Source organism: Mustela putorius, unplaced genomic scaffold (genome assembly GCF_011764305.1).
Source record: "Mustela putorius furo isolate JIRA1106 unplaced genomic scaffold, ASM1176430v1.1 tig00000508_pilon_pilon_pilon, whole genome shotgun sequence".
Classification (NCBI taxonomy): domain Eukaryota; kingdom Metazoa; phylum Chordata; class Mammalia; order Carnivora; family Mustelidae; genus Mustela; species Mustela putorius.
Genome location: NW_025421402.1, coordinates 3602385 through 3618541, shown reverse-complemented (window position 1 = coordinate 3618541; position 16157 = coordinate 3602385). Strand labels below are relative to the sequence as shown.

The 16157-nt window shown below is 58.8% G+C and overlaps 2 protein-coding genes across 4 annotated transcripts in view; one reads left to right on the top strand and one right to left on the bottom strand.

Annotated features, from left to right (window-relative positions):
• The first annotated feature begins 1927 nt into the window (after positions 1 to 1927).
• On the top strand, positions 1928 to 10373 carry MYBPH (myosin binding protein H). Of its 2 annotated transcripts, XM_013058158.2 has the most exons (11): positions 1928 to 2251; positions 2360 to 2494; positions 3249 to 3416; positions 5850 to 5938; positions 6287 to 6482; positions 6665 to 6804; positions 7378 to 7537; positions 8815 to 8951; positions 9093 to 9285; positions 9605 to 9651; positions 10088 to 10373. In XM_013058158.2, the coding sequence occupies exons 1-10, from the start codon at positions 2011 to 2013 to the stop codon at positions 9619 to 9621; spliced, it is 1476 nt and encodes a 491-aa protein (XP_012913612.1). In that variant the 5' UTR covers positions 1928 to 2010; the 3' UTR covers positions 9622 to 9651; positions 10088 to 10373. The 2 variants fall into 2 exon arrangements, with proteins under 2 accessions (XP_012913612.1, XP_044936963.1); XM_045081028.1 differs by lacking the exons at positions 8815 to 8951; positions 9093 to 9285; positions 9605 to 9651; positions 10088 to 10373 and adding an exon at positions 7707 to 8808.
• A 411-nt stretch (positions 10374 to 10784) lies between these two features.
• The window catches only part of ADORA1 (adenosine A1 receptor), a 31111-nt gene continuing 25738 nt past the window's right edge, over positions 10785 to 16157 (bottom strand). For both annotated transcript variants that reach the window (XM_004756338.2, XM_004756337.3), the window contains exon 3: positions 10785 to 12696. In XM_004756338.2, coding sequence (XP_004756395.1) covers positions 12057 to 12696 — 640 coding nt within the window. In that variant the 3' untranslated portion in view covers positions 10785 to 12056. The remainder of the gene's footprint in view (positions 12697 to 16157) is intronic.

Here is a 16157-nt window from a genome sequence, read left to right as displayed (position 1 = left end):
CAGGACACTGAGTCACCTGGCAGAGGGCACGGGCACCCAGGCAGGGCCTGACCCAGGCCCTCCACTGCCACTCCACAGCGAGGAGAGCCGGCCGTGAAAGGCAGCCACGCTCCTGTGTGGCCAGCCCTCTAGGGAAGGGGGAGAGGCTGCGTGTGGCCAAGGGCCGTGAATAAATGACATGTGTATTTACTTTTAAATGCCAAGATGTATGATACATGCTAAAGAGGGCACAGAATGGATATGTTTCATTTAAAGAATTACTAACTGGTGCGGGGTGCCTGGGTGGCTCGGTAAGTTAAAGCCTCTGCCTTTGACTCAGGTCATGATCACAGGGTCCTAGGATCGAGCCCCGCATGGGGGGTCTCTGCTCAGCGGGGAGCCTGCTTCCCCCTCTGTCTCTGCCTGCCTCTCTGCCTACTTGTGATATCTCTCTCTGTCAAATAAACAAATAAAATCTTAAAAAAGAAAGAAAGAAAGAAAGAAAAGAAAAAGAATTACTAACTGGTGAAAACCTGTGTAAACCACCACCCCAGGAAAAGAAGTGAAACCTTAGTAGTGCCCCCCCAAACCCCCCCAGCACAGACACCCCGTCCTCCGCCTGGAGGCAGCCACTCCTGACCTCCCCTGCCTCCCTTCAGCATCTTACCACCTACAGAAACCCCTGGAAGAAGAAAGCCTGGGGTTGCCTGAGTTTGAATTTAAGATGGACCAGGTCCCACGGTGCTTGAGCCTTCCTCCTCCTGTGCACCATGAAACTGTTAGATACGTTAGGTCGCCTGGGGTTGCAGTTGGCTCGTCCTGTCCCGTAGTTTGGATTATAGGTGGTGGGCACGTGGTCACGGGGAGCTGCGGAGGGCCAGCTGCTTTCCCCAGGTTTGGGCTATTACGAATAACACGGCTGTGCGCATTCGCATGCGTGGCTCCTGGGCACGGGTGACACTTTGCAGGGCTGTCACTGCTGGGTCGCAGACATGCCCATTTCCCATTTTTACCAGATCCCATCACCCTTTCTCCAAAGGGGTGCGTTCGACTGCTGCTCCCACCCGCAATGACGGTTCCCATGGCCTCCCCTCCTCCCTGAAACGTGCTATTTTCCGGCTTGTTAAATGATTACCAGTCAGAACGTTTTACTGGGTGAATGAATCCATGAGTAGACGTTTGCTGTACACCCCCCGCCCCCCGCTTCGAAGAGCCTAGAAGTTTCAGAGTGCTGTCTTCCTCTGGGGTCCCTTCCAGCTCTGCCTCATGCCTTTATCTCACTGCCAAGGGCTAGGAGGTTGTCACAGGGACTGGGGAGACTTGGTCCTCTCCAGCCTCTCCAGCAAAAGCAGTAACCGGGGGTCTTAGGTCCCCTTCCTGGGGTCCCACTGCTGGAAGAATCTTCCTCCAACCCACCTTGGATATCGCAATCCCCTCCTGGTCTAGAACCCTCAACCCCATACAGCACATGGGAGAGTGTCCAGGGCATGGGAGGCCGAGGGGAGTGTGGGATCCCAGAAACAAAGCTGGGAGTGCTCCCTGGGGAAAACTGTTTCAGGCTGTCTGGGTCCCAGCACCCAGGAGGAGAAGCCCCGGGGACAAGAGGCTCCACAGAGACCAAACACAAGAAGCATGACCTGGGTTCCTTCTCCAGATGGAAGCTCTTGTCCCTGTTGCCCTAACCCCTGGCACCGGCTCTCGGCAATGCCCCTTCTCACCCATCTGGGCTGTCCTTCCCTCCGGGCTCCAACACCCTGGCTGCTGAGATCCAGTCGGAGTGATGGACGAGCTACTGCGCTCCTCAAGGGACCCTGCGTTCCTCCCCCAGAGCTATTCCTGGCCGAGGCATCTCCCTGCCCCCCAGTCCCCCTGCCTGACCTGACCCCACAGCTGGGAATCATCCTTTGGCTGGGGGTGGGGCTGCCCTGGCTATATAAGCCTGGACCTCGGTGTCCTGGCACCCTGGAGGCCCAGCTCCTCTCCCACTGACCCCGGCACACTCCAGCCTGACCACAGCCAGCCAGCCCCGCAATGACTGAGAAAGCCACCTCGGAGGCCTCCGACTGTGGTCCAGAGGAGTCTGCCTCTGAGTCGGCCCAGGCGCCCACCACAGAGCCCGCTGGAGAAGTGGCAGCGTTGGAGTCTGCCGGGGAAGAACGGGCTCCCACGCCGCCACCGGAGCCTGCTTCTCAGGCCCCGGCGCCTGCAGCCCCGACGGCCCCCACGGCCCCCACGGCCCCCCAAGCCACTAAACCCACACCTCCAAGTGAAGGTGACAAGAGGCGGGCCAGTTGGAGGAGGGAAGCAGGCATGGCAGGGAGTGCGGCGGGGGAGAGGTCCCCACCACAGACCTCCTCATCTCCCCCTACTTCTCCCTCAGACGTGCCCAGCGCCCCGCTGCTGTTCGCCTTGGAGGATGTGAGCGACAGCTCGGTGACCGTGAGCTGGGAGCCACCGGAGAGCCTAGGGAGGCTGGGGCTCCAGGGCTACGTGCTGGAGCTCTGCCGAGAGGGAGGTGAGCTCTGGGCTAAGCACTGTGTACCCCCAGGGGAGGTGGGCTTGCGGGTGTCGTGGAGACAAGCCCCAGCCCCTGCAGCTGGGCCAGTCTTGGGGGGACATACCAAAGGAGAAAGTGCAAGTGGTCCCCTCAACCCGCTCACCCACCGCTTCTTGCTCACCCTATGGTTCTCTGAGGCAGGGGGGTGTCCAAATGACACCCCTCTGGGAGATCCCCACCCCCATCCCCCAGCTCCAGGGATCCTCTGAATGAGTAACAGGGAGCGAAGGGTCCGGGCCGCTGGGGTGCTGCCCTGATGAGAGGTGCTGAATCCTGGGGGAGCCTGCTTGGGGCGCAAGCGGGAGGGGGGAACAGAGAAGCTGGGAGTGGGAAGACTTAAGAGGAAAAGACCGTGAAGAGAAACAGGGAAACAGGGCAGTGGCCCAGTTCCTGTTGCCCCTGTCCTGTTCACCTTCATGGTGGCCAAGTTCAGCCTGGCTTACGCCTTTGCTCTTACCTTACTGTGTGACTTGGCACATGTGTCCCACCCTCTCCAGACTCTAGCGATACCTTCTCTGAGCACCGTTCCAGGGTTCTCACACCGGGTATCTTTGCTACCGTTTGACAAGAAGTCAGGGAAAGAGAGCAAGGGGGAAGTAAGGCCCAGGGAGGGAGGTCAGCTGCCCCAGATCACCAGGGAGGAGAAAAGCCCCACTGAGACGGATGCCGGTGATCATGAAGCCGGGGCCTTGCCTGCTGTCCATTTCTCCAGCCTCAGAGTGGGTGCCCGTGAACGCCCGGCCCCTGATGGTGACCCAGCTGACCGTGCGGAACCTGGCTCTGGGGGACAAGTTCTTCCTGCGTGTGGCTGCGGTGAGCTCTGCGGGGACTGGCCTGCCAGCTGTGCTAGAACAGCCTGTCCACATCCAGAAGCTCATCGGTAAAGCCCATCCTTTCATCTCCTGCTCCCCAGCCCTTCCCAGGCACCTTGGGTGATAGGTAGGGAAACGTGAGGCTAAGGCGCAGAGGACACAGGACAGTCATCGTCCCCCATCTCACCCTCACGTGCACAAGCCACATGCTATCACCCATCTTGCCTTAAGAAAGTTCCAAGTTCCTCAGTAGCAAGCCTCTGGAGGCCAAACAGGCCATTTCCCCGAGCGGCCCAGCCCCCAAACATTTTGAAAGGGGCTCCCAGAACCCCAGAAATGAAAGTTCAAGCTCCCCAGGTCACCTGCCTCAGCGTCCCAATGCTAAGAGCCATTCTGTTCTTCCTCCTGTCTAATCGGAATCCCTCCAGCGACCGGGGAAGCTCATTTTTTGCCCCTTTTCTGCTCGTGTCCTATGGACTGGGTTCCAGATCCTCCCAAAGATTTTGGAGTAGAGAGAAGTCTTTGCTTGCCTCTTATCCCACCACGTCTCTGGTGGGAGAAAGACGAGAGCCTTGCAGGCCTGCGAAGTGGTCTCCATCCCCAGAGGGCAACAGTGTGCGGGGACCTTGGAGGCCAGCTGCTGTCCCTTTGCTAAGAGTTCTATTTGCAGGGTGCATTAGCCTCAAGCCTACCCTTGCTCCCTTCCCGGAGCCGATTGGGTTTCAGTCTGTTAATGGCAGTGAGTCATTTAGGCTGATCTGAGGTCTCTGGGGACAGCCCAGGGCCCAGGGTGAAGAGAGATACAGGCCAGCAGGTGGCCTGAGGCCTTCTCTACTTCCTTCTTGTTCCCCCACACCCTCTGGCCCCCAGAGTTTGGGACAAAGCCTCCAAAAAGAGTGGGCTTCAGAGCCACAGGAGAGGTCACATTGGGATTCAAAGAAATACTTCTCAACTTTAGCGCCCAAGAGATGTGGGAAGCCTGGGGCCAGGGAGATTAGAATCATAGACTGTGACAGCTTGTCCCTCCAAGCCAAGCAGGTCCCAAGGGACCCAAGCACTCCCTTGAGGTCATTGAGCCTATTAGCAGCAATTCCAGAACCTGCCTCCCACACAGGACCATTCCTGTGTCACCAAGCATCGGGGAGTCTTCTCTGTGACCCTCCCATCCTTTGAGTCTGGGCGAGCAGCCACTGTATGGACAGGTGGGCTCTGGCCTGGAGGTGCCAGGAAGCCCTCCTGACCGGGAAGATGCTGGAACTATGCCAGGAGATCAGACTCTGAGAGGGTACAGAGGTCAGGGCCCTCTACTCCAAGGCCCAACCTGGAGGGAGCCAGCCAGACTCAGCACCCACGACTCCATTAAAATTCCTCTGGCAGGAGAGAAGGGGATTTCCTGGAGAGAAGGGCGGGCGGGGGGGGGGGGGGGCTGTGAACAAATGGGGACCAGCCAGGCCCTCCTCATGGGCAGGGCAGGGTGGGGACCTTGTCCAGAATCCTCAGCTGCTCAGCTGTCCCTTCTTAGCCACCTGGAGCTGCCAAGCATTCCTGGCCCCCTGCAGCTGCCCCTGGAGCACTTCACTCCTTATGCTCCTAGGGCCAAGTGCCTGCACAGCTAATCCTCGGAGACACAGTGTTCCTTCTCACCGCCTCCTCCCCTCCCGCCTGTGTGCCACTGACCAACTGCTACCACCTGTTTGCCGCTGAGCAGCCCCCGCTGCTCCTGCTCCTGTCCCCACCCCGGGGGGCACGATGGCGGCTGCAGCCTCCCTTGGAAGGTCCAGGGGCTTTGGTGTTTGCATCTGATTAGTCAGGAAGGTGGCTCCCCGACCTAGCATGGGACTGAAGTGAGATTTCAGGAAGGACTTCCCAACTGCGAGACTGAAAGGTAGTGGGAGGGGCGACAGAGGTGAAGGGGGTAAAACGGCTCCAGCCTCATTTAAGAAAGGAAAAGATCCTAATCCTCCCATATGGCCCCTGACAGAGAAATGGGCAAATGGATCTCCTAGGAGCTTCTCTGGAGGCTCTGGGCTGCTGTGGAATGGAGGGGGCTGGATTAGGAGGAAGAAGGCATGGCCACCTTTCCCCAGAACAAAACGCAGAACGCAGGCCGGCAGGTGCAGCACCTGCTCCCCACTAGGGGGGGCCAAGGAGCCGGCCAGGACCCATCTGGAGCCCAGGAATGCCTGGGCTGCAGAGTAAATCCCAGCCTGGCAGGCTCAGGGCTCCAAGGGAGTGCCCGGGATGCTTACTAGTTCACACCATGGGGGCCCTGCCCTCCTGGAAGCTCCCCGCTCTCAACTCCCCAAGGGCCTCGGGGGATTTGGGCCCCGGGATCTCCACTAGTGAGCTTTGCCTTTCCCACAAGCAGGCAGCCCCAGAACACATCTAGGATCCCCCCTGCCCAGCCAGCAACCCTCACCGCTTGCTTCCTACACCCTCCATGGTAGCCTCCAATCAGCAACCCCACGTTGTCCTAAACCCGGCCTCTCCCTTTGATGCAGAGGCGCCCAAGATCCGAGTCCCCCGCCACCTTCGTCAGACCTACATCCGCCAGGTGGGAGAGCCAGTCAACCTGCAGATCCCCTTCCAGGTAAGTGCGTCCCCTGTTCAGGATAACAGCCTGGATGGAAATCAGGGTCCCTACTTGACGCACGGCAAAGGGACGCTGGAAATGTCAGGATCCTCATGGGGGTCAGTCCTCGTGGACCCACCAGGGGAGCTTCACCCTCCCTCCATTGTACACATGACTCAGTTGTGATTCTCCAGCCTGTGGATGGAGTAGGTGGTCCTAGGGCTGGCTGGACCCCTGGAGAGGGAGGCTGTGAGCAGCACCTGCGTCTCCTGGGAAGAGCTGATGGGGCCAGCTCCAGAGGTCCCCGGACTTGAGTGGGCAGGGGGATGCTGGCATCTCCTGTACCTGAGAGCTCCTCCCTCCCAGGGGAGTCCCAAGCCTCAGGCCTCCTGGACCCATAATGGCCACGCCCTGGACAGCCAGCGGGTGAATGTGCGCACCGGGGACCAGGACTCCATCCTCTTCATCCGCTCGGCCCAGCGCTCCGACTCGGGCTGCTACGAGCTCACCGTGCATCTGGAAGGCCTGGAGGCCAAGGCAACCATCGATATCCTGGTGATTGGTATGAGACCAGGGGAGGCAGGGCTGCCTTGCACGGGACCCAGAGACCCCACCTCCTACCCCAGAGCTGGTGGCTGACGGGATCAGGCCTGGGAGCGTGACAGGAACCAGATCGTGGGTGTGGGGAATTTGCAGCAAGCCCAGACCTGCCCCTCATCCCGCCTTCGCACTCTGGTCCTGCAGAGAAACCTGGACCCCCCAGCAGCATCCGGCTCCTGGACGTCTGGGGCTGCAACGCTGCCCTTGAGTGGACACCGCCCCAGGACACAGGCAACACAGAGCTCCTGGGCTACACTGTGCAGAAGGCAGACAAAAAGACAGGGGTGAGGCCTGCTGGAGCAGAGTGGGGCGGGGCTGGGGGAAGTGGCCAAGGTGGCCAGGAAGGCCCAGCCCTCCAAGAGTCCAGGGACCAAGTTCTAGTCTAACTACCTTTAACCTGACTCCTCGTATGGCTTTTTAGCAAGATCCCTTTCCTCTGTGGGCCTCAGTTGCCTCCTGAAGACTGCAAGGGGGGCTCTGGGAGGCCCTTCCAGGTCTAGAGCAGTGCTTCTGGAAATGTAATGTGCCAGTGAGTCACCTGGGAATCTTGGTAAAATGCCGATTAACTTGGTAGGTCTGGGGCGGGCGCTGAGATCCCGCACCTCCCAGGAGTTCCCAGGTGATTCTGACTTGGCACGTTCTCAGACCACACTTGGAGTAGTAAGAATCTAGAACTCTCCAAGGACCCCAGTGAGGTCATCTGAGTGCTCCAGGGACCCCTTCTCCCAAAGCTGGATGGCTCAGCTCCCTTGGGATAAGGCATGGAATGAGCCCCTCTGAGGAAGGGGCTGCAGGGCGAGCTGGGAGGGGAAGGGCAGGGGTCTGAGGAGAGGATGACCGGGCTGGGGTCCCCGCAGCAATGGTTCACGGTGCTGGAGCGCTACCACCCGACCACCTGCACCATCTCTGACCTCATCGTGGGAAACGCCTACTCCTTTCGGGTCTTCTCCGAGAACCAGTGCGGGCTCAGCACCTCGGCTGCGACTACCAAGGAGCTAGCCCGCATCCAGAAGGCAGGTGGGTCTGGGCCCGGGACCAAAACCAAGTCAGGCCTGCCTGACGCACCCCCTCTGCCTGCCCCTGGCTGGGCTCGGCCTGTCCGGGGGCATCAGCACCCCTCCTGGTGGGCTCCTCGCGGGTGCGGCTCACCAGAGTGTCCTCTGCCCTCTGCGCCCCGACTCTGCAGCAATGCACATGCTCACCCGTTCCCACGAGGGACTGTACAGAAGTGGATGTGGTGGACTGATTTTAACAAACACATCAGAGCAAACCCATGGGAAGGAGACGCGTCTCCTGGGAGGCTACGCGTCTATTCCAAAGTTGCTGGTGGCTGCCGACATCACAGGGATCACAGGGGCTCGCGCATGGTGTCCCGAGGGAACTACTCTGGGGGGCAGGATGTGTGGGGAGGTAGAGTCCGGTGAGTTGGCTCAAACACAAGCCTTCTGACCCTCATATAACACCACATAGATGGACAGGAGAGATAGGGGTATTTACTGTGTCCACACAGCCCTGTGACATGCTTGCGTCAAATATGAAATGTCAAACCCTTGTTCCCTGTCACCCTGCGATCTCCGGGCCTCCTCTCCCCCCACCGCGGAGTCTGTGTGGGCTCGGGAAAGCACACGCAAATTTTTAACACCAGCCTGTGCTGCACAGAGCTAGGAAGACATTTTTGTTTAAAAAAGGAAAACCAGTCAGATCTCCAAAGACAGAAATGAAGGGTGTGTCTCTTGGTTACAAGTCCTCAGCCTCAGCCAAGAGCATCTCATCTACCCAGTCTTCCTGCCCGTTGCCCTCTCTGTCTTCTCCCTGACCCACCCAGGCACTGTGCCGGCATTCCTCTGCCTCTTTGAGGCCTTCTGTCTCTAAATTCCCACATGCTAGCCACGCCTGGCTTCTCAAGAGCCTCCCGAGAGCTTCCCTGCCATGGAGCTCCCGCATCCCACAGCAACAATGAAATGGCTTGTCTCCTGACCTCGCTGATGCGAAGATCGTCCTCCAAACCACCAGCTCTCTGCCCAAAGAGCCACGGTCATCACGTGATTGTCTACCCTTTAAGCCCCAAACGGCCAAAGTCATATTGGGCAAGTCATTCATCCATGAAGGGCCTTAGTTTCCCATCTGTCAAGTAGTAATAACAAACTCGCTCTTGCAGAGGGACGCTATGTAGATTAAATAAGACATCTAAATGTAAGCTACAGTGATTATTTTAGGAAAATGGATGAAGTCAGTTCTAGAACTGACTTCATCCTGGAATCTCAAATTTGCCCCCTTTTATCCTCTGAACCCAGATATTGTTGCCAAACCAAAGGGGTTTGTGGAGCGAGACTTCTCTGAAGCCCCCTCATTTACCCAGCCCCTGGCTGACCACACCTCCACCCCCGGCTACAGCACTCAGCTCTTCTGCAGCGTCCGAGCATCACCCAAGGTTAGGGCTGAAGCCCCTCTGTGTCCTGGGCAGGTGGGGGCAGGGGGGGGCAGGGGGGATGAGGAATCTTCCCAGGCAGCAACTTCAAAGCCCATCCCAGCCCACAACCTCCTCAGCTCTCCTCTGACCATGCCCCCCTAGCCCAAGATCATCTGGATGAAAAACAAGATGAACATCCAGGGTGACCCCAAATACCGCGCCCTCTCTGAGCAAGGCGTCTGCACCCTGGAGATCCGGAAGCCCAGCCCCTTTGATTCCGGGGTCTACACCTGCAAGGCTGTCAACGTGTTAGGGGAGGCATCTGTGGACTGCCGGCTGGAGGTCAAGGGGAAAGGTATGGGGAACGTCCTTCCCTAGGGACCGTCCCTTCATAGAGGCCACCTCTTCCCCTGCTGGGCTAGATGAGGCTGGGTGCTGGAAATCAAGGCAAGACAGAGGGCTAGTAAAGATGGAGAGGTCCGGCTGGTGGAAGGATTTTCCAAGTGGGAGGACGGCCCAATGTAGGGAACGGAGGTAGCAGAGTCTGTCACCCAAACTGATCGACTGCCTGGGGTGAAGATGTATAGCCTTGAGCTCCTCTCGTCCCATTCCCTCCAACTCGGGTCCCCTGCAGGTACGCCCCTCCCCCACTCTGACTGTGGCATTTTTTCCAGCGTCAGCCACACACTGAAGAGCGACAGGAGGCTGGGCGAGGAGGATGGTAAATGGCTGGGCCCGGGGCCTCTGGGGACAGAGTCAGAGCTGGGGGTGGAGGGGACAGAGTCAGAGCTGAGGGTGAAGGGGACAGGGGAAGGTGGCAGTTCCTTCTGCGGACTACTCTGCTGTTCCTGGCAATGTGCACATAGGACAGGGTTCTAGTCCAGGGCATTCCGTTGGGCCTGTTTCCGTTTCAGCAAAGAGGGGCAACATCCTGTGTCCCACTTTCCCTCCCAGTTGGTTCTGAGGCTCCAGACAAGTAGGGGAGGATCCCAAAGCTGCAGGGGCAGAGCTAAGTGCTGGGCATTGGGCCCTTGGGGCGGGAAGTCTGGGAAGGAAAGAGGGCCTCTGTGTCCCTCTGCCCCATCTCACTGCTTCAGTAGGACAGGAAGAGCCCAGCTCTGTCAAACCCTGGGCTCATGAAGCATGTTCTCTGCCAGGTGCTGCAGACCTAGGGGGCCGGGCCCACAAGACTCAGAATCAAGCTCCATGGATGCCCCAGAGCCCCGTTTCCATGGTGACAGCTGAGGGCTTTGCTCCCTGGTACCTGCCTAGTCTCCCTCCCCCAGAGGCTGGAGCCCAGGAGCCAGGAGTAGGCCTGGCAGGCCCCAGGCCAGGCTTCCTGGGCACAAGGGGGCCTGGAGGTGCAAAGATTGGAGTGCCCCTGCAGAGCGGTGCATTCTGGGTGAGAACCGTTCAAATAAAAGTGTGTGATGTGTTCCGGTGCGGGGCCTCTGACAGTGAGCATCGTTGTGATGGGGGAGGGGTTGTGTCACAACGAGGGGGGTGGAGCGCGTCGTCACCACGAGGAGGTGTCCACAAATGACACCAGGAGGAAGGTGCCAGTGGGAGGGGACTCAGGATGTAAGTGGGGTTTCCAGGTTTCCAGACAAGAGATTTTTTAGCATCTGGCTTTCACATTCAGGGTTTGCTATGCCAAGAGCATAGCTATAGGAAGAGACACACTCTTCTCTAGAAACTTCTTTGCTCTGAATGCCTCCATATCTCCCCTCCCTGCACCCCCCCCCTTCGGTCTGGTCCGTGCTTCTCCCGCATGCCACCACTGCTCTCCTCCGCTGAGGTCTTCTGCTGCCCTCAGATGGTGGTGGGGGTGGGTATCCAGGGGCATGCTGTCAATCAAGTTTCACAGTCTTTATTAGTCAGGAGGCCCTCCCTGGGAGCCAGGGAACATCCCACCTCCAGGAACGGGCGGGGCCTGGAATCACGCGCAGAACCCGCCCCCTCCCCTCTGTACAAACCCCGCCCTCCAGCTTGGCCGAGGGTGGACACTTCCCTAGATGCTCTAAAGCCTACACCGTGCCACAGAGCCCCAAAGCCCCTGAAAACTGTGCTCAGTGCCAGGGACGCTGGGGACATTTAAATGCCAGCAAGCTCTTTCTGCCTCCCCCTCAGCGGTGTGGTCTCCCCTGGCCTGTTCTAGTCTGGCACAAGTCACTCCAGCACTTCTTCCTTGTCCACCCCCTCCGCAGGCAGGCTTAACGCTCCTTCGTGTTGTCATGTCTGGGGCTCTCCTCTCCATCTGGCCCAGAAACAGCAGAGATGGGTGTCACTTAAGAGAGTCCAGGCCATCATCAGGGCCCAGTGGACAGGTAGTTACCGCCCAGGCCCCTTCTTGGGACGTCCGGGGCCCGAGCAAGGGCTCAGTGCTGCCACCTGGTGGCTGTATGAGGCCTGCACTTCAACTCCACATGAGCTCTAAGGGGCTTGGAGCCCCACCCCAGTTCAGGGTCCCAGGGCTAGTGGAGAATAAAGCAAAAGTTGGGAATGATTTCTGGACCTGCTCTTTCTGCCTCTCCCAAGTATAAACCTGGGCTCTCCAGGGCAGGGAGAGCAGGCACCCAGGCACCCAGCATGGCTAGGAGCTCAGGGTCCTGGGAGGCGGACACTGAGTCTCCTTGATTCCTGCCTCTCAGTGGCTCTGCCAACTTCTCCCACAGCAAGAAGAGAAGGCAAGACCACGATGTCCAGTTCCCCTCCCTCCCTCCATCTTGGAGGGGATCCTCTCCTTTCCTCAGGCTTCCCAGGGTTGCCCCACTACCACCAGAGACAAGCAGGCTCCCCCAACTGCCATGGGAACCCTAGCTTGCCCTCCCAGCCCACATGGCCCCTTTGCAGCCTCAGGCTCCCCAGGTCCGTTCCAGCCCAAAGCTCTGGGCTCTCTGCATGATGGTCACACGGCTGGGGAGGCTCAAGCCACTTTCCTCCTCTCCTCAGGTTCCCTGGTTCCTTCCCCACGGACCGCCCTCCCAAACCTCCTCCAGGACCTGAGCTGCAGGGCACCCACACCCCACAGCCCTGCCAGGAAGGCTCAGGAGTGGGACCAGTGGGGAGGTGGGACTGGGCTGATGCCCCCAATGTGGGCAGCCAGGTGAGAACAGAAGGTGGAGTCTAGTCGTGGGGCCCCTCTTCTGGGGGGTCCTCGTCAATGGGGGGTGAGGGCTGGCAGCGGAAGTGGTCATTCCAAATCTTAAGGAAGGTGACCCGGAACTTCTGGATGCGGAAGGCGTAGACGATGGGGTTCATGGCTGAGTTGCCGTGAGTGAGGAAGATGGCGATGTAGATGAGGACGCTGGGCTTCCGGCAGGAAGGGCAGAAGAGGGTGATGCAGTTCAGAATGTGCAGAGGCAGCCAGCTGAGGGCGAAGAGGAAGAGGATGAGGGCCAGCGACTTGGCGATCTTCAGCTCCTTCCCGTAGTACTTCTGCGGGTCCCCGGAGGAGGCCGACACCTTCTTGTTGAGCTGTTTGCGGATCAGGTAGAAGACCTCCAGGTAGATGAGGACCATGAGCAGCAGCGGGGGCAGCACCCAGACAAAGAAGTTGAAGTAGACCATGTACTCCATGCTGATGACCTTCTCGAACTCGCACTCGATCACGGGCTCGCCCTCGCTGCCATTGGCCGCCCAGGCCCGCTGCACCTCCCCCAGCCTGTTCCAGCCGAACAGGGGCGTCAGGCCCACCACGAAGGAGAGAATCCAGCAGCCAGCGATGGCCACCGCCGCCCTCCGGGGAGTCACCACCGTCTTGTACCTGGGGGAGGGGAGGGCAGAGTGTGAGTCCCCCCCACTTAGGCTCCGCCAGTCCCCAGGGGTCTCTGAGAGGAGGGCCCCTTCCCAGCCAGGGCCCAGGGAGTGGGGAGCTGCAGGTCTTTGGCTAGAGGTCCAAGACTTCAGGATCTAGGATTTGGGCCAGAGCTTGCGACACCCTGGCCATCCCACCTGCAGCAGATGGGAAACCTGGTTCACGTAAAAATCATGAAGAACAAAAAAATCAAGATAAAAATCACAACATAAAATAATAAAGGACCTCCTGCAGAAGTATCAATAAGATCACCAGAGTAAAACTCAGTCACATGTGCCTGGCACATGGCTATTGGTCCCCTCATCCTTGCTGCGGGACAGTCCTTGCAAGGTAGGAAAGCCTTGACGGATGACTAAGTGGAGGTTGAAAGTATCATGTGATCTGCCCAAGGCCCCATGGAAGGCAGCAGCACTTTCCTGAGCCACGTTGACCCAAAACAGCCAGATCATTGGTGAAGCCCTCTTTCACTTAGGCCAAAAAGCCTTCCACAGCTCCCTCCTTCCGGCCCTGCCCCACCAGTGTCCCCTTCCCAGCTTACCTCCCCTTCCCCTTTCCAATCACAGCACAGTGCTCATTTCCTGAGGGCTTATGCTGCTGCACCAGCTCTGCATCCCCAAGCTAATGGGAGAATTATTCTCAGAAAGATACCTAATGCTCACGGAGCTTTTGTGGCCACCCAGGCACTCGCACGCAGGCACACATAGGTCCATTTGCTCAGCAGAGCACCTGAAACACGGGTGCCTTCTGTGCCGGCACTGCTCCCTCTGCCTGGAGTAAGAACAGATCCCAGCCTCTCTGCACTCCCATTTTGGGTGAAGAGGCGGACGACACAATGTCCTGGGAGCTCTGCACTTCCCTTTAAGCCAGTGCAGCCGGCGGCCAGCATGGTCTTCTGCCCAGACGCTGCCCTGGAGCAAATGCCAGGGGATGGGGCCTGCCCGGCTCTGTGCCGAGGAGTCGGCTCAGCGCGGTCGCTTGCCCAGTTGTTATTTTCCAGTGCGGCTCCTGGAGGGAGCGCCCCCTGAGCCTGTAAGCCACTACTGAGACCCATGGGGGTGAAGGCAAAGCCTCCCCCCCCCCGACTCTGGTTTCTTCTGTCCTGGGCTGCAGGATCAGAGGCTTTCTTTCTCACAGCGATGATGTTATGGCCCCTTTCACCCTGGACATCTGTCCACCCTCCAAAGCCCCCACTGCTCCAGAAGGCTTTACAGGGATGGGGAGGGGCATGCCTTGGCAGGGGTGGTAGGAGAAACCAGATCGCCATCAAGGAAGCAAGAACTAGAAGGGATCACGGAACCTCTTTACCAATCTCATCATTCCAGTGGGGAAAGGAGGAACCTAGAGAAGCCCAAGACCTCACTGGGGCCCTTCCTCTGCCTTGTGATCATGGGGTCCTTGTGCCCCCAAAAGCACCAAGGTACTTAAAAAGCACCCAGTTCACGTGTGTGTCTTTCCGTTTTCTTACACGTAATCCTTGCTATCTTGGAACGGAATCCCATTCCCGCCTTTCGGATCCCCGGCAGGAAGGCTGGCCTGGTGTACACGCTGGAAATCAACCTGTAATCTACTTGATTAACTCCCAACGAGACAGCAGACCCCGCTTCAGAGACTAAGGACCAGATGAGAAAACATAAGCGACAAAGTCTGTGAACAGCCCACGGATATTCCTGTGCCAGAGCCCCTACCCCTCCAAACCCCCAGTAACACTCACACTTGGAAAACCTCCAGCATCTCTAGATGCTCGGCCAACATAGCCTAACAGCTCTGCAAATATCTGGCTCAGGGCTCGGTAGTGATGGTCTCAAAGTGCCCTCCACACATCCTAGAGTGAAAGCAGCTCTTGTGAATCTATGGGCCAAGACCGTAGGAGCGGCGATCAGTCTGCCCAGAGACAGGGCTGAGGGACCCTGTCATGGCAGTCATGGGGGGGGGGGCGGGGGCGGGTCTCCAGGTGAGCCTCAGCAGCTAATCAGGCTGCAGCTGCAGGAGGAAGGTGGAGTCCAGGCCCCTGCCCTGCCCCCCATCCTGGCCCAACGTGTGTATGATCTACATCACGTTTATTGTTCACAAAGCCCTTTACGTTCGTGCCTCCGGTCATCCCCGTAACCACCCCGTGATGCAGCACCTAACGGGATTACCACCTCACAGATTAGGAACCCCAGGCCCGGAAATGGCCCCAAATGACCCAGGTCTCCTGACTCCAAGACCAGCTCCTGCCGAGCACCAGGCTCATCGTGAGTCACTTAGATCTGGGATGGCTGGCAGATTGGGAATGTCCCTTTCCTAAGAGCTTTAAAATGGGAACATCAAGACCCTGTTCAAAGCGGGTGTGCTCAGAGATGGGGGAAGGGGGTGGACAAGGTGACCTCGTGCTGCCGTGCAGCCTGAGGACTGGGGGTGGGGGGAGGCTGCCCAGGACCCACATCTGAGCGGCCAATGACCCACTGAGAGAAGACGTGGTCTTGACACTGACCCAGGTGCGAGGGAGGGAGGAGGCAGCGTCTCACTGGGGAGGCCCCCACTGCCCTCTTCCTGTCGCCCTTCCTGACAGCCTAGAGCCCCAAGGTTAAAGCTTTCCTGGGGCTCCTCCAGGGCCGGGTCCCAGCAGACCTGCAGCTTAGGGTATCAGTTCTCATCTGTTTTTCTTGCTATTTTCTCCATGGTGGGAAAGGGCTGGACCCAGGACCTCGGCTGAGGTGGGGCAGGCTCCCACAGGAAGGGCTGCGCCCCAGGGCCAGGGAGAAACTCACCTCTCCCCACATGTGGGAAAGAGAAGCAGAGGCTGCAAGTCCAGCGGGGGGGGAGGGGGGAGCAGAAGGGGGGGCATGTTGAATGCGTCTCCAATGCTTGGGCTCTCCCTCCCAAGCTGGGGTCTGAGGCCTCACCACCCCCAGGACTGTGCTGGGAACGAGCCAGAGAGATGGCTGTCCTCAGGAGGGCGCAGTCTCTGGCAGACACAGGTGGGGAAGCAACAGAATGGGGATGCTGAAACACCAGGGGGCCTTGTCCACGGGCAAGCAGGGCAGGCCACTCCTCACCGAACCAGCCCCATCATCTCCGGTGTCTCCCTCACAGTGCTTGGAACCCACCACGGGTGGGACGTTCCTTCGGGTTGAGAAGTGCCCCCCCACCCCGTGTGTTATTTCTGAAAGCCAAGACAGTACTCACTCCAGAGCGTGAGCTTATCGCCCTCAAGGTCCTGACGTGGTGATAACATGCAGACCGAGTACCTGGACGGCAGGAGGGCGGGAGAGGGAGAGCTTCAGGAAAGAGGTGGAAAGCGGTTCCTGGCTCGGCTGAGGGGGGATGTTTCTCCCGTCACAGATGCTGCCCGAGTTGGGTGTGGTTCAGGGGTGGGCACGGTGGGGGCCTACCAAGCCCACACTCAACAGGGCAGGGGAGGGGACAGC